This window comes from Camelus ferus, chromosome 20, assembly GCF_009834535.1.
Source record: "Camelus ferus isolate YT-003-E chromosome 20, BCGSAC_Cfer_1.0, whole genome shotgun sequence".
Classification (NCBI taxonomy): domain Eukaryota; kingdom Metazoa; phylum Chordata; class Mammalia; order Artiodactyla; family Camelidae; genus Camelus; species Camelus ferus.
The window spans coordinates 20,353,108-20,380,712 of NC_045715.1; the positions used below are offsets into that span (position 1 = coordinate 20,353,108).

The window sequence follows — 27,605 nt, forward strand, 5'->3', positions numbered from 1 at the left end:
TGAATCCAGGCATCCTGGGTAGGGCTGTGGGCAAGTTCACTGACCTCTCTGTGCCTCTGTTTCCTCCATCAAATGACAGTAATAATTGCACCTGCCTCGCGGTGGGTCAGGATTAACCAAGTTACTACATGTAAAGCCCTTAGAACAGTAACGAGCACACAGAGTACTCAGCAGCTATTTCTACTTTATATTGTACCATGTGAGGAATTCAGACACAACTCACAGCAAAGAAACCATAGTTAACATTATAGCGAAAAGTTCCACTTCACTAATAATGAAACACAATTAAAATAAATTAAAATGTTTATTTTTCTTGTTGGTAAAGATTGTCAAAATGACAACAGAGTATTCCTTCTCTAATCATGGGGGTCATGGTCCTAAAAATCTCCTTGGACAAAAACACTGTGATTAAGGAACTTAAGGCTCTATGCAAAGTTAGGGGCTGGGGAGATCAAAACCATTAGAAAACCCATGTTCTAAAAGGGTTTTATGCCACCTCACGCCCATTAGGATGGCTACTATCAAAACAGAAAATAACAGGTGTTGGTGAGGATGCGAAGACATTAGAACCCTGGTGCGCTGATGCTGGGAATGTAAAATAGTGGAGCCACTATGGAAAACAGTGTGGTGGTTCCTTAAGAAATTCAAAATAGAATTACCATATGATCCAGCAGTTCCACTCTGGGGATATACCCAAAATAATTGACAGCAGAGTTTCAAAGAGATATTTATACACCCGTGTTCATAGCAGCATTATTCACAATAGCCAAAGATGGAAGCAACTCAAGTGTCCAGTCATGGATGAACAGAAGAGCATGTGGTCTATACATACAATGGAGTATTATTCAGCCTTAAAAAGAAAGAAAATTCTAACATGTGCTACAACACGGATGAGCCTTGAGAATATGCTAGCTAAAATAAGCCTGCCACAAAAAGACAAATACAAGATTCCACGTACATGGAGTAGACAAATTCATAGAGACAGAAAGTAGGATGGTGGCTGCCAGGGGCGAGGGGAAGTGGGGACAGGGGATTTGTTGTTTAATGAGTACAGAGTTTCAGTCATGCAAGATGAAAGGAGTTCTGGAATGGAGGGAGGTGGTGACTGCACCACAGTGTGAATGTCCTTAACACTACTGCACTGTACCGCCCAAAACAGAAAAGATGGTAAATTTCATGTTCTGTGTATTTTACAAGTTTAATTATTTTTTGGCTTTTTTTTTCCTGTAGGGAGGTAATTAGGTTGGTTTGTTTGTTTTTAACGAAGGTACTGGAGATTGAACCCAGGATCTCGTGCATGCTAAGCATGCCCTCTACCACTGAGCTACACCAACTCTCCCTTATTTTACCACAATTAAATAAAAATTTTTTTAAGATTTCATTTTTTATGTTCAAAAATATTGTTTGCTTTTACTAAAATAAACTCATAAAGAGATGATCAATTTTACCAAAGTAACTGCTGACTGAACAATGATTGTCCATCAGCCCTCTCTTACTGGAGAGCAGCCTCCGAAGGCCTCCCTCTCCTGCAGTTTCAATAAAGTGTTTGCAAATCAGTTCTAGTTTATTACTACTAGTGGGCCCCTGAAGAAGGATTCTGGTCTTTGTTTCCACATAGGTCTCCATCTAAACACTCAGTGTCTTTCCAGTTATCAGTAGGGATATGTAACATACGGTAATTATGTAGTGCAGTTATGAAACAGAGAAAAGGGAAGTGTGGTCCAGACAGAGTGTGCGGTCAAGGTCACGGCAGGAAGAGGAGCTTGTGCACAGTCCTGGAATAGCTGCTGGTCCTGGCCCTGGGATTCTGATTGGCTGGAGGGGTGTGGCCCAGGCCTGAGTGTTTGGAAGGTGCACCTGTGGAAGGGGTGGGATCAGGGAAGGAAGACTTGGCTTCTGCTCGGGCTCCTCCACCAACTTGCAGTTCGGCCATAGATGAGGGTTTCCATTTCCTGGGCTTCAATTTCTTCCTTTTGCTGTAAAGTGGAAGAGTTGGACTCAAGTGGGGTCCTCATTACAGGACAAGGCAGCATGGTGTGGGAGGAAAGCACACTGTGGGGCCTAGCTATTCTCTCCAGAGTCATCTTCCTCTCCCTTGTCTTCATATGGGTCCTTCCTGCCTAGAAATCTGTCTCCCATCTGCCCCCACTTCCCCTTGGCAGCTGTCTTCATTCAAACGCTCATCACCTCTCATTGAGAAAGTTCAATAGCCTCTCAACTATTATTCCAGACACCAGTCTTGTAATAGGGAAGAACTTTTGTTTTTTATTACAACTTAATCACTAAAGGGATGTTGCCTATAAGCTTACATTATACATAATGGCCATCTCTGGGAACCCTGCCTCCCAGGTAATGAACTTGAAGCTAAAATACCTTTGTTTAGCTCAGAGGAAACATCCTGAGCAGGCCCACCTGGGAATGGCTGCAAGCAGGAAGAACTTACTACAACCCCCCAGAGTCTGGCCAGAACCAGGCCTTTCCCCGTCCCCTTTTAGTATAAAAGAAGCCTGAATTCTAACTCGGCTAACATGGCTCTCTGGGACATCTGTCCACCATCTTCTCAGTCTGCTGGCTCTCTGAATAAAGGTGCTATTCCTTACCCCAAGTACTCTTTTCTCGATTTATTGTGCGGCAAGTAGGACGAGCTTAGACTTTCCAATTATCAGTAGGAATATGTAATATATTAAAAAAGTAACAATCTTGACCCTCCCCAACCCCTGCGGCACTGCCTCTGGCAGCATCTTTCCCTGGGGATGAAATTTCTGGCTTTATCACAGGGGTGTGTTTGCTCTGCCTCATACACCATTTTCTCTGATCATCAAGATCTTGGCAATCACCAGGGAGCAATTTACAGTTTTGCAACGTGGTTCCCACTATGCTGCTCCCTCCTCGCTTATTCCCCTCAATGTTTTCCTTTGCATAAGAAATGAGCCAGGATATTATCCTGCAGGTCTGCCATTCTGATTTATTCGTTGTGGTCAACGGAGTTTTAAAGGAACTCTGCTTTCCCTGGGAGCTGTGTCTCCGTCCACACATCTGGGCACTGGGTGTCCCTGGGGCCTCGGTCAAAGCACTGCTCCTGGGATTTCCATCTTGTCCCTGTGGGGCTGAAAAATGAACTTAGAAAGCTCCTTGAGGGCTGGAACTCTGCTTCCTTTACTGTTTACCCCCAACCCCTACACAGTGCCTGGGATATTTACTGAATGAAGGGCTCCATCCATCGAAGATAAGTATTAGGAAAAGTCCTTTAAAATTCCCCGGGCTCAGAATGTACAGAAGCACAAAACAAGCACCGAGTGTTTTCACTTTTCTCAGTTCCCTCTTGTCATAACTGGTCTCATGCCTCCTCCTCCCACCTCCTCGGCCTCAAAGACCCACAGCTGACCCTTGGGTACCCCTTAGCTTGGACTCAAACCCTGCAAGCGCCAAATCAGATCAACCAGATGCCAGATGCAACTAAAAGGGACAGGCTAATACTAGGGACCAAGTCTACTTGTCCTCAGACCCCCACGGGACAGCCAGCCCCTCTCTTCACAGAGTGGGATACATGTTTTAGTCCAGTGATGTTAATATTAGCACTAATTCCTCATCGCTCTTCATCCACTTACTTCCAATTCTTACTCCTGGGGGCTCTCTATACACACACAGGCAGGGAAGGCAAGGGTCAGGAGGCCCATCTTAGGAATTTTAAGGTTAAGAAAGGGATTTGTCTGTACCTTGATGGGGAGTAACCCATATCAACTATCACTCTCACTTAGAACAGAGAGAGCCCCCAGGCCTGGGCGGTCGGTGCCTCCCCAGGGACTGTACAGTTTGCATTCTGGCCTTGAAAAGCCTTTAGAACCAACCTCTCTTGGGGTTTTCTGTGAAGGTGAGAAGTCTCCTCAGCTTCCAAACGGCACCTCCAGGAGATGTGTTCTTGCCCCACGTGTTACAGGTGAGGCAAGGAACAAATGGTAAGAGCCAGTCCCCTGCCCGCTCTCACCCTGTCCTGGGGCCCCCACTGCACACCCGCCTCAGCTGTGCAGCCCACAGACACCCAGCGGAGCCTCCAGCTCTGAAGGTCATCTGGAGTTGAATATCAGCCTGGAATTTTAGCTTCCTGTCTAGGAAAACCAGATCTATAAATTGTTATTATTATTTTTAACCAGCAGAATTTCAGATTTCCTTTTCATTCGCTTACTCTCTAATTGGTTCTGTAGCTTGGAATGCAGAAACTTTCAGTCCCTCCCTCTGTTTAAGTGTCTGTTGATGTGAAAACACACCATGAAAACATGAAGAGAAGACGCTACTTAGTGGGATCATGTGAGTCTTTTATCTTTCATAATTTTGAAGTAGATTGTTCTGGAACTGATGCTATAAAGTCAGTTCAATCACTTAAAAGGCTGATCCCATGATGGTGAGGATACAGCTCTGCAGAAAAGTTTCTTCCTTCACCTCCCACCTCCAACCCCGACTCGCGCAGACCAGGGTTTTCACAGAGTCAAAGGTAAAGGCTCCCTCCAGGTGGGAGCCCTGCTGAGGCTGAGGAAAGACTCCAGAAAGTGACTAATACACTGTATCTGGCCCCTGGTTATGGGCAGTGGCAAGCAGACAGGCGAAGTTTGAATGCTATTTTCCAGAGACAGGATGTGAACTTCAAGCCTCCGTTGACAATCATGTGGTTGTGTGGCAGGCGGGAGATTATGTCTTTGATGTACAGAGGGACTCAGTGCAGAGGCAGACCTGGGCTGCTCTGTCTGTGTCAATATTGCCCCCAGGTCAGGGAGCAGGTCATTGTGAAGCCCTTGTCAGTGGGTTCCCTGGAGTCTAGGCAAGAGACACATGAGATGTCCCTTGGGCACTGCCCCTCCCCCCCAAATGTGTCATAGATGGGAGTATAATTTCTGGCAGGATGCTTAAAATTAGGCAATGAAGAGTCTCAGGTTGTCACCTTTGGCACCCTGAATGAGACACAGTAGTCTAAGTGGGGAGCATAGTGGCAGAATTTAGTACGTGGGTGAGTCTCCTTTGATTAAAACATTATCAGCCCTCCCACTCCGACCTCTGATCCTTTAGGAACCCCACCAACCCTCCCCGCCCCAAAACACACACACACACCCAGGGTGGCTCTGGATCCTAGTCAGGCACTAAGAGTCTGCAGTTTGTACTTAGGTGAGCTCCACCCATGGCTGAAGTGCTGTGAGGTTCATAGTGGAAGATCTCCAAGAGAGGCAGTTTTTGCTGCCCCTGTGATCCAGCAGGCAGGATAAGTCATCCATCTATCTGCCCGTTCTGGTTTCCTGGTATGTATGTGATCTAGAATTAGAATCCCATAAAAAATAGCTTAATTACCATGCCTCTGCCTCTAATCCTACTTCACCATCATATCATCCCTTATAGCATTGTGCAAATCTCATCATGCCCAGATTCAATTTTTAAAAAGGTTTTTTGGAATCCACTGGATAGGAGCCAAAGCCCTTGGCATGGCAGGCAAGTCCCTTCAAGAAAGCCTGTCCGATCTCGTGAAAGCCTTTTGTAGAGGACACTTTTGGTGTTCACAAAACGGCCATCCCAACTTCCATGCTGGCAAAGCTTTTACAAATTTTCTTTCTTTATTGTTTCAGTGCTGCCCTCCCACATATTCAGAGGAGGTCCCTTCACATCCCAAAGCGATATATTACCTTGATGGGTCTAAGCCAGCCTTTCGCTATGATGGATTTAGGAGTGGGGCTCTGGGACCAGTGAGACGTGGGGGGTGGTGATGGGGAGTCAGCTGAAGCAAACAGGAAGATTTATGGGAAAATCTTTCTGCCTCTGGACATGATTGTTGAATATGTGGTGTCTGCAGCTGAGGCAGCCAATGGATATCTATGAGAATGAATCCCAGCACACTGAGGATGGGAGAGCAGAAAGATGGAAAGAAGCTGGGTCCATGACGGCATCAGTAAGCCAGGGAATTAACCTGGAACCTCTTTTTCCCAGGAGCCTTTTAACCTGGAACCCCAGAACCTTTTGTTTGTTTGTTTGTTTGTTTTGTTCTTATTTTTAGTTTTTGTTTAAGCCGTTCCTGATACTTGCAGTCACAAGCATTCTCTCTGATAAACCTGCCCAATACCATCTTTTACAATCCACCTTTTCTTTCCTTTTACTTAAAGCCTGTGGTGGTCTCTCTCACACTCTGCAGATTCTCACCTCAGTTCTCAGTTCTGTCACAGAAGTTCTTGGAGTTCTCCCCAGGGGCTGCCCTATGACCTCCTCACTTTGTGACCCCCTCCTCCCCTCTCTCAGTCTCAGTAGCCCAGAAGTCCCAGGCTCTAACTTCCTAGCACTAGATCTTGTTGGTGGGGAGACTTGGGGAATTTAACAGGGATTCCAACACTACAGGTTTCCTTTGGAGACTTCTGAAAGCCCAGGTTAACTTAAGCCCTGCTCTGAGGGTTAGAACTTGAATAACATATGGACCCTTTGGGAGGAAACACAATTCTCATGGATTTGACTTAAATTATTTTTATAACTTAAATGTGGGCAAACCATGGGTGGCAACACAGCTTACTGTGAACTATTCAGGCTTCAGTAGTTAAGCAATAATAAACAAAACAAAGTAGCAATGTATACAAACAAAAGCAGAAAGACAATTTAAACTAAAAGTAATTTGATGTGATGAATAGTGTTGTTTTTTTGAAATGAAGTTGCTGCTGGCAACATGAACTGCTACTGCCTAACAGGTTCTGTTGAAATTGACCCGGATGACTCAGTTCTCCCCCTACTTGTGTCTGTTCAAATAACTAAGAAATTTTGTCAGCACATGTCCCCTGGGCTTCACTTGGTACTTCACAGGCAAAGAAGTGCTAACTTGACCCTAAGTAGGTAAACACACAACACAAAGGCAGGTACCCACATGCAAGGGACGCCATGAAGAATCAGTTATGTACGATCCTGAACATGCTTAAAATACTTTTTAAAAATTACCAATGAAACAAAAACATACAATTTAATAATTTTCACAGAGCATTCATGGGTCCTCAGGAATCCAGGGACTTCAGTGTGAGAAACACTATCCTAGCATCGACCTTGATTTCCAGTGTGACCTTGAGCAAATCGTTTGCTATTGTTGGATCTCTGTATATTGTTCGTGCACAAACAAGAATAATTTGGACCACTAGTACTCTTGGGAGATAAAGAAAGAGGAGTTAACGATGTCCCAAGATCCTCAAGGACTATAAAGGAAGGGGTGAGAATTTATGATGGACCCTTAGAGTTGGACAAACAATGAATGATAGCTAAGACCTTACAGTCCAGCCTGGAATTCTGCTTGCTGTGTATATAACTGTGGACAAGTTACTTGACTTCTCTAACCCTCAGGCTCTGCCCCTGTAAAAGTGGGCATATCTCAAAATGTCCCATCACAGAGCTGCGGTGAGGAACAGATGAGATGACTCGGGCAAGTGCTGAGGGCAGAGCATGGCTCAGTCACTAACAGCACTTATCAGGAAGAGGTTAAGGGTTGCTGAGAATGGGCCAGGCTTTGGCAAAGGATGATAGAAAAGAGAAAGGGAAGAATCTACGATTCTGTCTATAAATAAGATTTCTACTATACTACTGTCAGGATATTTCACCGTAATGAGCCCTGCAGCTACCCTAAACTTCCTCTCAGCCTTTCTCTGTTCTCCCTCCTCGGCAGCCCCTCCAGCGCTGCTTCCTCCGGGCCACGCCCAGGTTTGAAGCTCCTTCCCTCCTGGCTTTCACTTTTCCCGGTAATTCCCGTAGCGTTGGTCACCTGTGCAGCGAGCGCCTCCCAGTGGCCTTCCTGTTCATTGCAGGGACCGTGGGGCCCACAAAAGACTGATGAAGGGTGGGGTTTCCAGGGAGGGCAGGCTCAAGACTTTGCCTAGTCCGGCCCCACAGGGAGCCATTCTGGATCTTCCTCTTAGTCCCCACCCGCTTTTGGAAGAGTGAAGCGGAGGAATCTTGAAGTCCTAGGTGGGAAGCAGCAACTTGCCACAAATCCAAGGCAAGTTACAACCTCTCCATCCAGGTTCCCTTTTTATGAAGAACCCTGCCCCATCCACCTGCTTTCCTGTAGCATCTCACCATTTCCTTGTAGCATTCCTGGCTAGGGGGAACCCCAGGCGGATGTGGACAAGAAAAAGGTGGAATTAACTCCTTCCCCCTCAGCCACAGCTCTGCACTGTGCATCCAATATGCTAATGCTAGAAACCACTGTTAAAATAATGTACATCTCATCTCGGGGCGGGTATAGCTCAGTGGTAGAGCGCATGATTAGCATTCATGAGGTCCTCAATTCAATCCCCAGTATCTCCATTTTAAAAAAAGTCTTAAAACTTGAAGAAAATAACACACAACTAATCATGCCATTTCCCAGCTCAAAAGCCCAAGGCCCTTCTTCCTCACCTTCAGACTAAATGAAACTACTAATAAGATTACCCCACCTCAATCTGCCCTTCTGGGCTTACTCACCTGGACAGACTGACTCTGCCTTCCAGTCACAGCTGCATTCAAATAACCATGTTCATGCCTCCCAGCTATCAGTCCCTCACCTTCTTCAGCCAGGATGGCCTTGCCTCATTTCTGCAAATCTTTGTCTGGCTTAAGTTCCAGTTTAAGCTCCAACTTTTCCATGAGGTTATCCCTGGTCTCAGGAGGACCTGGCCTGTCCTTCCCCTGGGTTCCCACAGCCCCTTCCAGCTCTGACCATAACATGGGTCTTGATGTCTTCTGTGATTAGAAATATATACATATACATGCACATACATGTCCATGCCTGGCTCCCCCTCTAGACTGTAAATGCAAAGAGAATGGAGAGTGGGTTATGTTCCTGAATGTCTTTCATAGCTCTTACTGTCAGAATCCTGCCCTGTGAAAACCCTAATAACTGTAGAATAAATTGGGGGTAGGGGGTGGGGGGTCAGGGAAGGGTTGGAACTCAGGGACCCAAGTGACACATGAGAAAGAGGGAGATCATGTTAGTGGAGTTAGAATGGTTGCTTCCATCAATGCGGCTGGTACTTTACAGATGCCACCTCACATTATCATCCCAACAGACCCCGGGGTGGGCAGGTACTATTATCTCAATCTTACTGATGAGGGGACAGGGATGATGTAGGACTCAGCAGCAGGAGCTAGCTGGCGAGGGGTCGTTTCAATCCTGGCCTCCCAGAGGCAAAGCCTTGCTTTCTCTCCTCCCCATTTGGTACTGTTTCCTCTCACATGCTGTGAGTAACCTCTTAGTGCTCCCTCCTGGCCCCACCCCCCATAGCCTAATCAGTCCCCTTTGGCTTTGGGGAGCATATTTTCCAAATCAAGAATTGGAGTACATTGTCTGACAATGATATTTGTAATTCAGAGGAGATGTCAGAAGGGACAGGTCAGAATATGTTTGAAATTGGGATTGTTCTTGAAAACATAGGGTACCTTTTGGCCTTGGGTACTTCCTATGCTCTGGTACAAGCAGGGACGGAGGAGCTCACCATATAATATTTTGGCGGCAGCCAACTAGGAAACTGGTATTCTGGTTCTCCCCAGACTGCAAAACCCTGAGGGAAGGAAGTGAATTGTTAGGGACCCAGAGGAGGCCTCCAAAGGACCACTGATCTCTTCTCCCACCTCCTGTCTGTCTGTCCCTCTTTCCTGGATTCCTGGCCTCAGCGGGACCAAAATGCCGGCTGCCTAAGCTCTCAGCCACAGCCCGTCGCTGCTTTCTTCCTAGCTGCCTCCCTTCGCCTCCTTTTGTCTGGGGTCTTTGTCTGCGATCTCCCTGTTGTTCCCAGTCCTCTGTCTCCCCTCCCTTTCTCCCCGGCCAGTCTGCTCCCTCCCTCTCTGCGGGGGCCGGGAGGCTCGGCGAGGGGAGCGGGCTGGGTTGCCATGGTCACGTCGAAGCTGGCCGCAGCTGGCCCGGGCAGCTGCTCCCGGGTCCCGGATGGGCGGACAAAGCCGGGCGGCCTTGGCAGTCCCAGAGCCGGAACCCCAAAGCCCTGAGACTACGGGGGACTGGGACCCAGGAGAACCCTGAGCTGGAGGTGAGAGAGAGAAAGCTGGAGCCCAGGGAGGGCAGGAGTGGGGACTGGAGTTGGGCCCTCCCCTCGTGGGGAGTGACCGGGCGGTGCTGGCTGGAGGTGTGGTGGGAGGAGGGGAGCGCGGCCGGGCGCGGCGGGGAGGAGGGGAAGGATGGGGAATAGAGTTGGGGGCGGCGGAGCGGCAGATGGGCCGAGGGCTACGAGGTTTCCAAGGGGAGGTCTGGGGCCTCTGTGTCCTGCCACCCAGTAGCAGGTTTGCTTCAGTCTTTGGAATTGGGGCCTCTGTCTCCTCGGTCAGTCCTTCAGTTATCCCTTCCCTTCTCAGCCCCTTACTGATCTCCTCACATCCCTTCGTTTCAGTACCTGTGCATCTGTCTTCGTCTCCCGTCTCTGGGTTTATTCCAACCCCTTTTTCTCCTCTTTGTCCTTGTTTGGCATCTGCTCATCTCTCAGAGGCTCCTCACTTTCCTGCCCTCCTCTCTGAGTGTCCCCCTCACCCTTTCCCCATCTCCACTCCAGTTCACTCGCTGGCCCAGTCCTTTTCTCCCCAAACCCCAGTCTTCCCACCTTCTGCTATGTGCCCCCTGTCTCCATCCTCCGTTTCCTCTCTCCGACCCCCAGTTCCCCTCTGCCTCGGCCTGTTTGTGTCCCGTTCCATCCCCACGGCCCCCTCTCTCTTCATCCCCTAGGCTGCCAACAGCTGAGACTGGTCTCATCTTTTTCCCTGTGCTACATCATCTCTCTCTCCTCCTCCCGCTCCTGGGCCTCAGTTTCCACTGTGGACTTGGTGGTATCAACGCCTGACTCCCACCCAGGGCTTTGTCCACCCCTCACCCTTGCTCCCCCCTCCAGTGAATTTTCACTCTCCCCAGCTGCCGACCCAGCCTCCTTGCCCCAGAGGCAGCTGCATCTCTCAGGAAGGGAACAGCAGCTTGTTGGGGTGGGGGGTCGGGCATCTGGCCCATCCTCTCTCTCACTGGTCCTGCCAGGCTTCCCTGTGGTGGTCTGGGGATCTGCCTGCCTGAATCTACTCTCTCCTACGTGCCTCTCCTCACATTTTTTCAGCTTTTCCTCTTCTTCCTGGACTGCAGGAGGCTATTGGCTTGAAAGGGAGGGGAGCCCTGAATAGGAGGACATAGATGGGGGAGCGGTAGAGGGTCCTTTGGGGGCTCAGGAGGATGTGGGGCCTCTGGAGTTGTGAGTGATGCAGGAGATGTGGGATGGGCTCTGGGGACCACGGATGGGTAGGTAGATGGATGCGCTCGGTCTTTGGCGCTGCTCTAGGGGTCCCTGGATGGCTGGGATTTCCCTCTCTGGCCCCTGAAAGTCTCGGCTCAGAGCCCCGCATTCCAGCCGGCTCCAGCCCCCTTTCTGCTGTCACTTGACTCCGCTGGGCCCCAGCCCTGCATCCCTCCCACTCCTCTAGCTTGGGGCTGGGGCGAGGTGGGCATCACCGACTAGGAATTTCTCCTGAGGGAGAAGAGGGAACAAGGGTTTCAGGATCCTATGGTTTCTTCTACTTTCCGCAGTGGACTCCTCTGTCTGGCACCGCCATGCCACCTGGCTGGGGTCAGCGTGGGCTTGGGGTGTGATATGTCCCACTGGGGTGTGAGGGACTGCTGCTTCTTCCCTGAGGGGTCTGGCTGCAGCTCAGCCCGGCCGCTTGCCCGGGGCTTCCCGGGAGCACAGCCCCTGGAAGGAGGGGCTGAGAGTCCGCCCTGGTAAGGTTACTTGGGAAACCTTGGCTCCACCCCCCCAGCGTGGCTCCACCCACGGCCCAGGTTCCCCAGCGGCCGTCTCCGGAGGGGTAGGTGCGCCGGGGAATCCCGGGGGTTTGGTAGGAGGGGACGATGGAAAGAGGCAAATCTCAGAGTGGCCATGGGGCTGTCTATTGAGTCCCTTAGCAGTTGGGGCGTCCTAGGGTTTATGTGTTGACCTGTAGGTTGGAGTTCGTACCCATATGTGCCTTGGCCTCTCCCAGGGGCCAGCCTCTTCCTGGTAGTGCTTTTGTGTACTTGTCTGGGACTTCGTGTTTCTTTCTTGGGAGTGTTGTCTGGAACTGCACGTAGGGTGAGTTTATACGTATCTGCTGTGAGGTGCAGTGGGGCCCATATCTGCTATGGGGTGAGACCTTACTCTGCAGGTGATTGGCAAATGGGGTGTGGAGAGAGGTGGTGGGGCCCGAGGTAGAGGTGGTGCTGAGAGGGGGTGGGGGGTCGGGGGTGTGGGGGTGTGGGGACTGGAATCCCTCCCACAACTCTCTGTCCTGCCCACCTCAGCCAGTAGCCGGGGAGAGCGCGTGCTCGCTCTCTCTCATTGGATCTGTTTACTCAGTCTCTGCACCCATCTTGTCCGGGGTCTCTGGTACTATTCCTTTTTGGCTGTGTGTGCTTTTCTCTTTACCTCCCTATCCTCCTCCTCCTCCCCACCACTCACCTTGTCCAGGCCTATCCTTGCCAGTGGTCAGACCCTCCAACCCCACCATGGCCAGAGCTGGCTGGGCCTGAGGGAGACCTGCCCTGAGGGGGACTTCTGGGCTTTGAGCAGGGAGCCCAGGGGAACCAGGGCCTTGGAGTCTGGACTCTAGGGTCATTGAGAGGACGGGGTGGGCCCTGGAGAGTTGAAGGAGGAACTTAGAGGAAGGGGCTGAGGGAGAGGGGCTGGGGCTGGGTTGGGGTGTAGAGGACCAGAGGCTCAGAGGGTGCCAGAGAGAAGCAAGGTTGGTGGTGTGAAAAGACGGTCTAGGAGGCCTGGGTGGACAGGTGAACCCTGCTCCCTTCCCCCATTCAAACTTCTGCTGCTGCTGGACCGGGCACCGGGCCTGTGGGAACCTGCTCCTTCCCTGTGCCCTGGGGCTGCTCCCCTTCACCTCCCTCTGCAGGAACTGAGCCCAGAAAAGAAGTAGGAGGGGGGCATCCCCTCGTGGCACCTGGGAGTGTCGGAGGCCCTGAGCTGGTCCGCAGCTGGCCCCTGGGGCCTCAGCTTCGGATCTCCTTTGTGGGGATCCAGGGAGGTGGGCCGTGGGTGGGTGGAGGGGGATGGGCACGCAGCGCCGAATTTGCGGCCAGGACTGCGGCGCGGTTACCTGGGGGAGGCTGGGGCGCGCGGGGGAATGCGCGGTGGGCGTGGCGGGACGCAGAGGAGCGCGGGGCCAGGAGCTCGGCGCCGGGCGTGGGAGCGGCGGGGACTGCTCGGCCCGGGAGGGGGAAGGGAGGGCAGTGGCCCGGGCGCGCGGCGAGCGCGGAGGGGGGAGTGAGGAGGGGTGAGCGGGGAGGGGGAGGCGGCGCCTGGACCCGAGCCGCCCCAGCCCTGGCTCCTCTCCCCGGAACAGGCCCCCGACAGCTGCTCTCGGGAGCCGCCTCCCGACACCCGAGCCCCGCCGGCGCCTCCCGCTCCCGACTCCTGGCTCCCTCCGCCTCCCCCTCCCCGCGCCCCGCCACCGCCAAGGAGGCCCCGCTCCGGGGTCGGACGCCGGGGTCTACCGCGAAGAGCGATGAAAGGTAGGGAGAACGGCGGGAGGACCCTTGCGGGGCCGAGGGGCGAGGGCGGCGGCCTGGGGCTCCGGAGACGCGCGGCAGCCGGCGGCCGAAGGATGAGGGCCTGGCCGGGAGGCAGGACGTTCCCGGGCTTGGCTGGGTTGCCCAGCGCCGCTCAGTCTGTCCCTGCCCGCCTCCCCAGTTCTCTGGCTTACTATCTGAAAATGGTGAGGGGGACCCCTGACCTCCGAGAAAGTGTTCCAGCCTTGAGGAAGGACCCCTTTTACTCAGTATGGAGGAATTGAACCCCAGGAAGACAGGTGCTCTTATGTGGACCCACTGAATCATCTCGACTTCCTGGAGAAGTGGGCCTGTCCTCCCACCTAGCCAGTCCCTGTGGGCATCTATTAACTGTTAAGCCTCCACCTGGCCACCTCCCAGTTGGGCAGCCTGGCCTCAGCCCAGCAGAGAGAGGGCTTGACAACCTAACCTGCCAGTGACAGTCACTCATCCACGTTGGATAGTCCATTTGTTACCACCATGAGATACTGTCATTGTCCAGTAAGCACCATCCTCCCCGGCCTCCATCCTTTACCACAAAGGTCCTCTGCTGGCTGGACATTGCTTTCCAGCACCTCCACCCCCAGCCAGAGTCTGGTGCTCAGACCCACTGTTGCTGGGGGCACCCTGGTGTGTCCAGAATTGAGCGGTACAGTGGAGACAGGTGAAGTCATTCCAGCCACCCAAGTTTCCTTCCGTTCCCCACTCTATTGACTTCCTTCTTGCTCGGTCACCTTGGTTATTAGGTAGTGGGCTCCAGTCTGTTGGGAGCCTGTGCCTGAGAACCTGAGTGTGTGTGTCTCACACTGTCCTCTGATCGTAGGAGCACATGGTGTCTATCATTTCATGGTCACAGGTGTCTGGAGAGGGCTATTCACTAAGTGATGGGATTGAACTTGGAAAGAATGTCGAGGTGTGGATGGAGTTGATGTGGGTATGAGTGTCTGTGTTTGCCCTGGCTGGGGGTCTACGTGTGTAACAGATTTATCAGGATATCACATGTGAGTGTCTGTCTGAAAGTCTGTGAGGGAGCTGTCTGTCAGTTGTGTGTGTGTGTGCGCACATGTTCACGCAGGCGTGTATGCACACATTACATCTAGCCCCACTGTTTACAGCTTTGTAAGTTCACATGTCTGACCGTGTGTGTGTGTGTGTGTGTGTGTGTGTGTGTGTGTGTGTGTGTGTCTGAGCTGTGTGTGTGTTGTCTAGGGTAGGGGTTGGGGGTTGGGAGAGGCCGGTGAAGAGCTTGAGGCAGTGTCACAGCCCCTGGCTTGTAATTGGTCGTAGTGGGGCGGAGTTGGTGTAGATCTTCTGGGCCTGTCCTTGGTGTTTCTGACCCAGTGGAGAGAAATGGGGTGACTGGGTGTCAGAGAACAGATTGCCCCATACATCTCTCTGTGTTTCTCTGCTTGGCTTTGTGCCCCGCACTCCGAAGCCTGCTCTGTTTACCTCTTGCTTTGTGTTTCTCGCCCTGTCTCCCCCTGCCTTCTATCCTCTGCCTGTCTTTGTATCTCTGCCCTGGGCTCCTCTTGCTCTGTCTGGCTCCGATGACTCATCTGGGATAGGCATGAAGGTTACTCAGGGGAACAAGGGCCCCGCTGTTCCCGAGAGAGGTGGGGGTGGAGAGGAGCACCCAGGAATTCCAGGCTGGCTGCCTGGGGGTCCAGCAGCTTGCTCCCCTGTGCCAGCTTCTGGACCCCCAAGAGGCTAGGTGTAATATTCCTGGTTCTAACTCTCCTTTGATACCCAGGTCCCCCCACAACTCATCAGCCCCCTCAGCTGCTGCTGGGAGCTGCGGGGTCTCAGCTGCCTCTTACATTCCTGCCCTAGAGCATTGTGGGAGCAACTGGAGGAGGACAAAGGGATGGGGGAGTATCCCCCCACTCCTCCTACCTCCTGGGGTGACCTGGCTTCCGTGTCTTTAGACCCGCCCTCATCTCCAAGGCAACTCAGCCTTTTCCTCAGCCCTGCGCTCTTCCTTCTGAGAAAGCCCCCTTCAGAATTTGGGAACTGAACGGATAGGATGTTGGGGTCTTGGGAAGGCCGAGCAGGGAGTGGGGATGGAACACTTTGGACCTGATGGCAGAGGGGGTCAGGGTTGAGGAGTGGCACCAGGGCCCCAAAGGATCCCAGGGCCTGGAAAACTCAGTGCAGACCTCTGCTGGGAAGAGGACAGGTCAGGATCACTTTTCCTGGTGCTGGGGCTGGGATAGTGGATACCTGGGTCCATAAGGAGTTGTAGTTGAAATGTTTTTTTGGGAGGCAAGCTGCCTGGGCCCCGGTGAGGAATTCTCAATAGGCACAGATAGCCTGGGGATTGTGTTAAAATGCAGATTCTGATTCAGCCAGTTTTGGGTGAGACCTGAGATTCTGCATTTCTCCCAAGCTCTCAGGTGTTGCCAAAGTTGCTGGGACAGGAACCATCAGGGCTATAGAGGACACTGAGATTAGAAGGTGCTGGAGTCCCCCACTTCTCTTAGAATTCTGGGCTTGTAGGTGGGGAGGGGAACAGAGTTTAGCCCAGTGTCTGGTACCTGGGAATCATTCTAAAAGTATAGCCAATGCTGTTAAACAATGACTGTTGTCCTTTTACTGCCATTATACCCAAAGCAGCCCATTCTGTCTCTCTATTGTTGTTGGCTGGGACCAATCTCCCTGATCGCCCTTTAACTTACTCCCCCCCACCTCCACCCATTATGTCCCTTGCAGAGATGCTGCCCCCTCCTCCTTAGGCCTGAGGGATCCGGAGCTATGGGGCCAGGGGCCCTCTCATCTCTACTGCTGCTGCTGCTGCTCTTGGCGGGACCTGGAGAATCTGACATGAAGGGACATTTTGATCCTGGTGAGGAGACTGGCTCCTGAGGGATGGGGCTTGGGAGATCGAGTCAGGGGCTTTGACCTTCCATATGCCTGTCTTCACCCAGCCAAGTGCCGCTATGCCCTGGGCATGCAGGACCGGACCATCCCGGATGGTGACATCTCTGCCTCCAGCTCTTGGTCAGATTCCACTGCTGCTCGCCACAGCAGGTACCTGCCACACCTGGGGCTGCACTGGAGGGAACTCCTGGGGCTTCTACTTGCCCTTCCAAACCTCTGCCCAAGCCAAGAGGCTTCTGAGAGGGCCAATGCTGATGAAACGCCCATAGTACTGGGCTGGGGTCAGGAGGGTGGGGTTTAAATACTGGAGACAGAGGCAAACCTGGGGCCAGATATTCCCTGTGACCTCCCACCCCTTCTCAGGCTGGAGAGCAGTGATGGAGATGGGGCATGGTGCCCTGCAGGGCCGGTGTTTCCCAAGGAGGAGGAGTACCTGCAGGTGGACCTGCGGCGGCTGCACCTGGTGGCACTGGTGGGCACCCAGGGGCGGCATGCAGGGGGCCTGGGCAAGGAGTTCTCTCCCAGCTACCGGCTGCGTTACTCCCGGGATGGCCACCGCTGGATGGACTGGAGGGACCGCTGGGGCCAGGAGGTGAGGCTGGCAGGGGTAGCGCCCAGGGAAGGTTGCTCTCCTCTCTCCTCCCTCCTCCAGCTGTACCGCCCATCTGCTGATGACTCTGCAGTGTATACCCTCTCCAGCCCAAGCAGCTCCCCTGAGCTCCATCTAGTGTTGCAAACCTGACCGCTTTCCACCTAGATGTCTAATGGGCATCTCAAACTTACCATCAACTTCTCAAGCTGAACCTGGGTCCCCCCCAACCCTGCTCCTCCTCTCTGAATTCTCCAGCTCAGTAAATGGTACCACCATGGGCCCAGTTGCTCAGGCCATAAGCTAAGATGATATCCCTGATCCTCTTTTCCTCTTACCACCTCCTTCCAAAAGCATCGGCAAGGCCAGTCTCTCCTCCACCCCCCCACCCCGCCCCTGTGATATTTCCTGAATCTGACCACTTCTCATCATGCACCACCTCCACGTCTACCGCCCTAGGCCAGGCCCCCACTGTCCCGGCTTAAATGAGTGCAAATGTCTCCAAACTGTTCTCCCGGCTTCTTCCCTGAAGTCAGATCTCCGCCTGGAGACTACATCCAGGGTACCGGAGAAAATGCAAAGCAAATGCCGCACACTGGCTCACAGCCCTCCGCTGGCTTTCCTCGCTGCCAGAACAAAAGCTGAGCTGTGTCCTGGGTGCAGAGGCTCAGCCTGTGCTGGCTCTCATCCACATCCCTTGCTCCTCTCCCCCAGTCTCACTCCACCTGGGCTGCGCTGATGTTCTTGCCATTCCTGGAACAAGCTAGGGCTCATCCTCCAGCCTCAGTACATCTCCCTTCACTTGCTGTTCTCTTTGCCTGGGAAGCTCCTCACCACAGCTGCCAACAGGCTCTCCTCCCTCCATTCAATTCTCCCCCCAGATGTCACCTCCTCAGAGAGCCTTTTCTGACTCCCTACTATCCCACCTCCCCCTGCCCCAGCCCCACATGCTGCCTCTTGTCTCTCCCAGTGGACTCCCAGTCCTACTGGGGAGGGACTGCTGCTCACCACCTACAATTTGCCTGGCTGGCGCAGAGTGAGTGCTGAGCCAGCCTCTGCTAAGTGAACAGAGGGAGTGGGGTGAAGGAAGAGGGGGGCCAGAGCAGGGTGCAGAGTTGAGAGGGACTCATAAAATCTGGAAACAAGGGGATGAGCGGCTTAGAGACAAATGACTGGAGCCAGGTGAGGGGTGGTGGGGGGCTGACACTGGAAGTTGAGGACAGACTATTAGACCAAGAGGCATCAGAGGTCACTGCTGTAGGCCCTTGTCTTGCAAATGCCTGGCTGTAACCCCTGACCCTGGGTGCTCAGTGCCAGCCTTCATGGGTCTATCTGTGGGCGGGGCCGGGGAGCAGCTGGTGATGTGAAAGTTAGACCCCACCTGGAGCCTTTCCCACACATCCCCCACATCTGGCCCGCAGGTGATCTTAGGTAACGAGGATCCTGGGGGAGTGGTGCTGAAGGACCTTGGGCCCCCCATGGTGGCCCGACTGGTTCGCTTCTACCCCCGGGCAGACCGGGTGATGAGCGTCTGTCTGCGGGTGGAGCTCTATGGCTGCCTCTGGAAGGGTGAGTCGTTCAGACCCCTGAGAATTTGTTCCTGTCCTGGGGGCTGGGGAGAGGGGCATCCAGGATCCTCTTTCTCTTGGGGAGCTGTTACTCTTGAGTGAGGAGGGGACTGGCCAGCATTGCCTCCTCCGTGCCAGTGGGCCGTGGAGGGATATGAGAAAGGGGCCTGAAACCCACCCAGGCCCCACATGCCCCTAACACCCCTCCTCCCCCCGCCCCAGATGGACTCCTGTCTTACACAGCCCCTGTGGGGCAGACGATGTACTTATCTGAGGCCGTGTATCTCAACGACTCCACCTACGATGGCCACACCACACACACGGTTGGCGGGTAAAAGAAGCGAGCCCTGCGGGATACGGAGCCTGGGGTGGGAGGATGGAGGGTGGGGAGGCTGGTATGTAGTCTGCACAGTGAGAAGAACCGCAGAGAGAGATGATTTAGGTGGGGCCTCAAGGGGCATGACCAGGATTGAGGGGTAGCAAGATGACCACTAGCTCATATGATGCTTCATGTGAATTAGAAAAGGCCCTCCCTTGCTAAGACACTTACAGCCATTGCAAATTGTCCCAGTAAATACACACACATCATAGGCTGAGTGGTGCCCCTTAGAGGTGGTGCCTTTCTGCAGTAGGAGATGCAAACTGCCCTGGAGAGTCCTGGCGGTGGGTGGGGGGTGTGTAGAACACCCGGATAGGTGACACTTTCTTCTCTTCCAACCTCCTCTTCTTCCACCCCCTCTCCAGGCTGCAGTACGGGGGTCTGGGCCAGCTGGCAGATGGCGTGGTGGGGCTGGATGACTTCAGGAAGAGCCAGGAGTTGCGGGTCTGGCCTGGCTATGACTACGTGGGATGGAGCAATCACAGTTTCCCCGGTGGCTATGTGGAGATGGAGTTTGAGTTTGACCGGCTGAGGGCCTTCCAGGCCATGCAGGTAAGTGCAGCCAGTTCCCGGGTGGGTGCCCCGGCGGGCTCGCCTGGCCCTGACCCTGTGTCCTTCCTCCCTCCCACCAGGTCCACTGCAACAACATGCACACGCTGGGAGCCCGCCTGCCTGGTGGGGTGGAGTGTCGCTTCAAGCGGGGCCCTGCCATGGCCTGGGAGGGGGAACCCATGCGGCATGCCCTAGGGGGCAGCCTGGGGGACCCCAGAGCCCGGGCCGTGTCAGTACCCCTGGGCGGCCGCGTGGGCCGCTTTCTGCAATGCCGCTTCCTGTTTGCTGGGCCGTGGTTACTCTTCAGCGAGATCTCCTTCATCTCTGGTAAGCCGCTGGTCTGTGCCCAGTCCCCAATCTCTGGGACTGCCAACCCATAGTGCCCCCAGGTATCTACTCCTGGTACCATATCTGCCCATTACCCATGAAACTTCCCAAGCAGGGGTATCCCAAATAACTTAACCCCCCCCTTTCTCCCCACCTATCTTGGCTTTTTCTTTATGAGCCCCTCACTCATGACTGACATTGAACAGTAAGACTGTGTGGTTGTTAAAATACTGAAATATTCTGCGCTGGCTGAGAAACAGGCTCTTCTCTTAAGCTTCCTGATACCCGGGGTCCCCACCCTGGGCTCTCCCCAGGAGTCCTGCTTCTCCCCACAATCCAGTACCTAAAAGGTAAACATCCAGCACAGCCATGCCCCTCCAGGATCCTGTTCCTACCATCCTGGCTGGTTGGTACATATACTGAGATCAGCCCTGCTGCTCTTCCTCAACCCTCGGTCTTGTGCAGGTGTGCCTCCCTTGGGTCACCTCCTCCCTACCTGACCTCTCCTTTTTCTTTTCTCCAGATGTTGTGAATGACTCCTCCCTGGCTCTGGGGGGCACTTTCCCACCCGCCCCCTGGTGGCCACCCGGCCCACCTCCCACCAACTTCAGCAGCTTGGGTGAGCCACCCTGGGGCCTCCTCCGGGGCCTGTGGGTCCTGTGCCCCTAGTTCTCTCTGGGTCCCCCTCAGCTTAGGCAGGAAGCCTTCTGTGGTCCTGACCCTTCTGCCTCCACCAGAGCTGGAGCCCAGGGGCCAGCAGCCCGTGGCCAAGGCCGAGGGGAGCCCAACTGCCATCCTCATCGGCTGCCTGGTGGCTATCATCCTGCTGCTGCTGCTGATCATCGCCCTCATGCTGTGGCGGCTACACTGGCGCAGGCTCCTCAGCAAGGTGGGTGGACTGGGATGGGGCTTGGGGCCGCCAGGAGTGGGGCCTCCTGGGGAGGGACGGATGTGGGATGAGGCCAGTGTGCGTTGGACTCCTGTGTTCATTAGGGCCCAGCAGGGACCACAGAGCACAGTCTGGTCAGAATAAAAATCATCATTAATAAAGAGACCTTGTACAAAGGTGTGGGCGGGGTGTGTGGAAATCTCAAGAAGCAGTGCAGTTCCCTAGGCCTGGTCACCGCAGAGCTGCTTCCATCCCTGGGCCCCGGGGGTTGAGAGGAGGTGGCCATTACCAGAACCCAGGAGGAACGAGCATGGAGACGGCGCCTGAGAGGGGCGGCGGGCTTTGGTTCAGTCATGCAGCTGGCCTGGGTCCATCCCTCGGGGAGGGGCTGGGAGAATAGACACCCTGACCTCACTTCCTGCCTGCCCTCCAAACTCCTGCTGGGGCTCCTCTCTGGCCATTGGTGCGGTCCACACTGGTCAGCCTCTTGGGGCCACAGCTGGGTGGGAAAAGGCCGCGAGCAGAGCTAGAGGAGTGACCAGAAGTCTGGTGCATCCCAAGCCCATGACTTCAGGCGGGAGTCCAGTGGTGGTGATACGTGTCGAAGTTTATGGACTGGTAGGATTTCATGGCTGGAACTCATTTAAATGCTCTTGAGCCTCTGTTTCTTCACCTGTGAGGTGGAATTAATAGTAGATGCAACTGTAGGAACGTTGTGAGGACGGAAGAAGGGAACATAGGTATAGCACTTAACAAAGAGCTGGGAAGTGTGCACTAAGTAGTAGCCGCCACTGATGTTTCCCATTCCCCACGACAAGGCTGAGCGGCGGGTATTAGAAGAGGAGCTGACGGTTCACCTCTCTGTCCCTGGGGACACCATCCTCATCAACAACCGCCCAGGTCCTCGAGAGCCACCCCCTTACCAGGAGCCCCGACCTCGTGGGAATCCGCCCCACTCTGCTCCCAGTGTCCCTAACGGCTCTGGTAAGACCTGCCTTGTTCCAGTGCCACCTCCATCCTCTCTGCCGTCTTCTTAGTGTATCCCTCTCCTTTACCGTTCCCTGCTTTTCCTGTCTTCCCTAGTTTCAACTTATTTTTCTTATTTGGTCCCTGGTCACCACCTTCTATATTACTCCATGTCCCTCCCACATAATCCCTTGGGAATTTCCCACATATCACCCATAACCGCCAGTGGTCTCATTCTGTCTCTGTGTCTCATACACATCCCTCTGTCTTCTCTGTTGTGCCCTCTCATTGTGTCTTCCTGGCTCCTGTCCTTTCTCCTACACTACCATATTCATTCTGCCCTCCATCAACTCATCCAGTATCCATCCATCCACTCATCCATCCATCCATCTATATATATATCCATTTATCCATTCCTCATTCATCCGTTTGTCCATCTATCCATCCATATATATTCATCCATCCATTTGTCCATCTGTTATCCATCCATCCATTTTCCCTTTATCCATCCATCCATCACCTATCCATCCAGTTATCCAGCACTCCAGATCCTTGTTCTGTCCTGTCTCTGTCTCTTAGTACATTCGTTCTCATCAGCCCTAGTCTCGCCCTATTCTGGGTCTCCCTGTCTGTCTAGCCTTGAGTCTCATCCCTTCCCCGTGTTCCCCCCTTCCTTCTCCCGACAGCGTTGCTGCTCTCCAATCCGGCCTACCGCCTCCTTCTGGCCACTTACGCCCGCCCCTCTCGAGGCCCGGGCCCCCCCACACCCGCCTGGGCCAAACCCACCAACACCCAGGGTAAGCCCCTCTGCCCCGGGCTCCGCCAGGCTCCTGTACCTCTACTGGAGCAGGGAAAAGTCCTCACACTTTGCACTCCCTCCTCTCCCCACTATGGCCTCTTCTGCTCTCCTGAGCTCCCAAGGAGGAAGCTCTTGTGCCCTTAGCTCTCCTCTGCTGCTGCTTGCTCCTTTTTAAGGCCCTGCCCCTCCCCACCTTGAGCTGAGGAGTAGAAAGCTCCGTGGTTCTCAGCTCTGTCCCCCTCCTCCTCTCCCATTGCTTCAGCTCTCCAGAGCCAGAGGAGGTGACCCCTCCTTCACCCTGCCCTCTCTCTAGAGCTTTGAGGAGGGCCTCACCCTGGGTGCTTGCCCTCTCCCCCATTGTGTCCTCTCCTTGCCCGCACCCTGCCCTTCCTGTCTGCTCCCCTTCTCCTCCATGTTGCCTTCTTTTGTTGCTGAGGGGACAGCTCTGCTTCCTCTCCTGTCTGTAGACTCCCTGTTGTGCGGGCCATGAGGAAGTGTTCCCCTCCCTGTCTCTGTGTGCCCGTGTCTGTGCCTGTCTTTGAGCTTGGCGTGTTGGGTCAGGGAGGGTTTGGGTAGCCATGGGAGGGCCGAACAGCTATGTGAACGGGAGGGGGACAAGGGTTCGGAAAGTGGAGGGTAACCAGATGGCTGCGACCATCCCTCTTCCGATGATGGGCAGAGGAATTCCACTTCTAGCCGAGACTCCCCACAGTCTTGGGCTGTGCTGGGATCCCTAGAGAAGACTTTACAACATTCTTTGCTCAGCCATTTCCACTGCTTTGAAAGCTCTGTCACAGCTAACTCTTATCCAGCAGCGCCTTCTCTGGCTGGAGGCTGGTGGGTGGAATACCAGGAGGATGGAGGGTAGACCCAGTCTCTCACCCAACTGGGAGATGGGGGGGCTTCTGGGAGGCACGAGCGTGGAGAACCGTGGCTCTCAGGGGCTGTCCCTGATGCCTCGTCCTGTCTTCTTTCCCCTCACCCCTCCAGCCTGCAGTGGGGACTATATGGAGCCTGAGAAGCCGGGTGCCCCGCTTCTGCCCCCACCTCCCCAGAACAGCGTCCCCCATTATGCCGAGGCTGACATTGTCACCCTGCAGGGCGTCACCGGGGGCAACACCTATGCTGTGCCTGCGCTGCCCCCAGGGGCGGCTGGGGATGGGCCCCCCAGAGTGGATTTCCCTCGGTCGCGGCTCCGGTTCAAGGAGAAGCTTGGCGAGGGCCAGTTTGGGGAGGTAAGAAGGGCCCTGCCAGCCGTCAGTGTCTGCCTGTCTGGGGCTCTGATGCCGTGCCCACACAACCCCTTGGCCAGGAACCTGTCACCTATGACTGTTGTCCCAGGTGACCCTGTCACCTTGGTGGACCTTGTGACCCCCTGGCACATCACCTCCTTTCTTCAGGTCCACCTGTGTGAGATAGATAGCCCTCAAGACCTGGTCAGTCTTGATTTCCCCCTCAATGTGCGCAAGGGACACCCGTTGCTGGTAGCTGTCAAGATCCTACGGCCAGATGCCACCAAGAATGCCAGGTAAGGACCAGAGATGGCGTCCAGAAGAAGGGAGCAGAGGCGGTGAAGAGTGGGGAGCGATTCAGAGAGAAACCTGGTGGAGGCCAACAGAGGGGGAGCGTCCTGGGACTAGAGGGTTGGTGCCCATGTGGGGTGGGGCACTGGACCGCAGGAGCTGGGGGGGATGGTGCAGGTCAGCCCCTTGGCTCCCTGCCACCTTCTCCCTGCTTCTTCAGGAATGATTTCCTGAAGGAGGTGAAGATCATGTCCAGGCTAAAGGACCCAAACATCATCCGGCTCCTGGGCGTGTGTGTGCAGGACGACCCCCTCTGCATGATCACAGATTACATGGAGAACGGTGACCTCAACCAGTTCCTCAGCGCCCACCAGCTAGAGGACAAGGCGGCAGAGGGGGCTGGGGATGGGGAGACTGCCCAGGGGCCCACCATCAGGTACCCACTTGTCTAGGCTGACCCTTCCTTGAGAGTTCCCCAAGGGGGTCTCCTGCTCTCCCCTCACTCCAGCTTAGAGGGAAAAGGGGGAGCATGGGGTGGGCAGGCAGGTAGAGGTTCCAGGAGGGGGCCTGGGGTGAGACAGGTGGCTGTGTTCATCCAGAACCCGAGGGGCAGAAAGGCCAGAGATGACGACAGTGAGGGTGGTGGAGGGATGTGGACTTTGTCAGGAAGTTCCCTGTGCCCTCTCACCCTCTCTGCCTGAGGCCAGTTTGGGGAGCATAATGAGATCAGTTAATTCCCTGCTGTTAGATGAGCTCAAGAAAGGTTGAGTGGGCATCTTCCCAAGGGCCTCCACCTGGGCTTTCCATCTCTGCACAGGAGGAGGGGTAACCCAGTCCTGGGGAGAGGGTGCCCCTTCGTCTCCTGGGAAATCTGTGATGTGGGGATGACCCCTGTGGCCCTCTGTTTTTGGCTCTTGTACTCAGCTACCCGATGTTGCTGCACGTGGCAGCCCAGATTGCCTCGGGCATGCGCTATCTGGCCACACTCAATTTTGTGCATCGGGACCTGGCTACGAGGAACTGCCTGGTTGGGGAAAACTTCACCATCAAAATCGCTGACTTTGGCATGAGCCGGAACCTCTATGCCGGGGACTATTACCGTGTGCAAGGCCGGGCGGTGCTGCCCATCCGGTGGATGGCCTGGGAGTGCATCCTCATGGTGAGAGGCCCCGAGAGGCGGGCAGAGAGGGGAGGTTGGGAACACTGGCTGCCACTTGAAGCTCTGGGATCTCGTTCAGTCACTTGATTCCCTGGACTGCAGTTTCCTCACCTATAAAGGGAGGGTTTGGACCAGTGCTTTATGAGGTTCCCTCTGGCTCAGGGACTGGAGAAAACAAGGAGGTATGGTGTGATGGGAGAGGGTCCAGGAGCCAGGAGTGGGTATGAGAGATGGAGTCAGGGTAGCAGAAAACAAGAGAGATAAGGAGGCTAGAGATGGAAGGCGATGAGCTGGGAGAGTCAGGACCAGAAAAAGGGGGGAAGGATGGGTAGAAACGGGAAGACGTAAGGGAGAGGACTAAAGCAGGGGAAAGGAGGCAGAGCCGGAGGAGAGGAACAGGCTTAGTGAGAAAGAGGGCCAGCTAAGGAGGGTGGAGCCCCAGGGGTTGGGAGGGAGTCAGGGGGCTGTGGGTGGAGGTGATGCTGAGTGAATGTGGGGCCCCGGTGGGGAGTGGAGGAGGGTCTCTGTTGCGTTATGTCTTTCTTGGCCTCTGTTGCCTTATCCATGCACCAGGGGAAGTTCACGACCGCAAGTGATGTGTGGGCCTTCGGGGTGACCCTGTGGGAGGTGCTGATGCTCTGCAGGGCCCAGCCCTTTGGGCAGCTCACCGATGAGCAAGTCATCGAGAATGCAGGAGAGTTCTTCCGGGACCAGGGCCGGCAGGTCAGAGCAGAGGGGAGGGAACATGGGGCTGGGGGGTTCAGGATGACCACAATGTCATTTTGGGGACTGAAGAACATTTGTTTCCTGCCTTTCGTCCACACTGCCACAATGTAGGTGTACCTGTCCCGGCCCCCAGCCTGCCCGCTGGGCCTGTATGAGCTGATGCTTCGGTGCTGGAGCCGGGAGGCTGAGCAGCGACCACCCTTTTCCCAGCTGCATCGGTTCCTGGCAGAAGATGCGCTCAACACAGTGTGAATCACGACACCTGGCCATCCCTCCCTCAGGGAGGATTCAGGGGAGGCCAACAGCACTAAACAAGAGGAGCTAATGGCACCACACTCCATTCCCTCCTGACCACCCGTCACTTCTGAGAGAGGCAGTGTGGCCGCAGGTGGGCTGGGCCTGCCAGGGAGCTGCTGCCCTCCCTTCCCCGGACACGCTCTCATGCCCCCTTCCTGCTCCTCTCCTGCCGCCCACCCAGCTGGCCCTGTGGATGGGCTCCTCTCTGACCTCCTCTCACTGTCCCTTGGGGGAGGGTGGGGGCAAATACAGGGCAGACACTGGACCTGACCCACTGGAGCACCTGGGCCCCCCTGGACAACACTGGTTCCTGGAGAGAAGGCTGTGGCCTCCAGCTGCTCTCTCTCCGTCACACACTGGACCCTACTGGCTGAGAATGTGGGGAGTGAGGAGGACAAGAAAGGGAGAAAGAGGTTCCCTTGTGCCTCATCCTGGAATTGCCTTCAGCTTTGGCCTCTCCCTCCATCCTCTGAAGCACTGGACGTGGGGGTGATCCCCGCCCCGCCCCCAGCCTCCCCACTTCCCACCTGCCATGCTATAGCTAGAACTGCTCTAAGCCTGTATGTTTCTGTGGAATAAATATTGGGATTAGAGGGAAAGAGAGGAATGGCCTGTGGCCCTGGGGTTGGACATCTCTATCGTAGCTGCCACATTGGTTTTTCTATAATCACTTGGGGTTTGTACATTTCTGGGGGGAGAGACACAGATTTTTACACTAATATATGGATCTAGCTCAATGCTATTTTAATCCCCTGCACTAGGCAGGTAATAATAAAGGTTGAGTTTTCCACAGCTGTGAGTGGGTTTCTTGGGGTTTTGGTGAAACCTGCCTCCTGCCCCTTCCCCGCCAAGTCTATCCCCTTTCTTCCTTTTCCTCTTTTTAATTCTCCCCATTCCATTTCCTACCATGTGTTTTGCCCAGCATAGTGTTCTGTTTCTCCATAAGGCAGGCCCTTGCCTGTGGGACCTAAGGTCCCCATAAATGTGTGAACTTTTGTCAACCTGAACAGAAACACTGCAGGAGGCCTGAAGGGAGGTGGGTTAGGCCACGGGTCAACCTCGTCTGACCCATGGACCCCTTTGGCAGTCTGGAGAGGTCTACTGATTCTTCCTCGGAATTATGTTTTAAAACCCATCAAAAAAGTTATATGTGTGTAAAATGTATAATTATGAATACATATATAACAGGAAAGCAAATGAAAAGAGTTTACCAAAATGTTAAAAAATTATGATATACTAACATGTGCTTCTTTTAAATATATTTAATAACAAGACCTAGCAGCAGATGTAATAATTACTGACATTTTCAAATAGCAATGAGCATAAATGACATTCTGAGATTTCTACAACTGTAGTGGGATAGAAAAATAGCTGTGGTGTCTATTAGTGACAAGTCACAGGT

At 54.1% G+C, this 27,605-nt stretch overlaps 1 protein-coding gene and 2 long non-coding RNA genes across 4 annotated transcripts in view; 1 reads left to right on the top strand and 2 right to left on the bottom strand.

The window, feature by feature from the left end:
- Window positions 1-27,605, bottom strand: part of LOC116658372 — a 68,067-nt gene that overhangs the window by 36,962 nt on the left and 3,500 nt on the right. The window lies entirely within an intron of this gene.
- LOC116658376 lies at window positions 2,420-13,374 on the bottom strand. The gene is made up of 3 exons (XR_004313759.1): window positions 13,102-13,374; window positions 9,415-9,536; window positions 2,420-3,107 (listed from the first exon to the last, which is right to left on the bottom strand). It is a non-coding gene; the product is annotated as an uncharacterized LOC116658376 (long non-coding RNA).
- On the top strand, window positions 13,372-26,995 carry DDR1 (discoidin domain receptor tyrosine kinase 1). Of its 2 annotated transcripts, XM_032463437.1 has the most exons (18): window positions 13,372-13,516; window positions 16,262-16,394; window positions 16,477-16,579; window positions 16,793-17,021; window positions 18,440-18,587; window positions 18,809-18,917; window positions 19,331-19,517; window positions 19,598-19,844; window positions 20,368-20,463; window positions 20,582-20,733; window positions 21,552-21,717; window positions 22,386-22,496; window positions 23,489-23,733; window positions 23,899-24,026; window positions 24,242-24,457; window positions 24,946-25,180; window positions 25,754-25,903; window positions 26,018-26,995. In XM_032463437.1, the coding sequence occupies exons 2-18, from the start codon at window positions 16,304-16,306 to the stop codon at window positions 26,156-26,158; spliced, it is 2,754 nt and encodes a 917-aa protein (XP_032319328.1). In that variant the 5' UTR covers window positions 13,372-13,516; window positions 16,262-16,303; the 3' UTR covers window positions 26,159-26,995. The 2 variants fall into 2 exon arrangements, with proteins under 2 accessions (XP_032319328.1, XP_032319329.1); XM_032463438.1 differs by lacking the exon at window positions 22,386-22,496 and having other exon boundaries at window positions 26,018-26,158.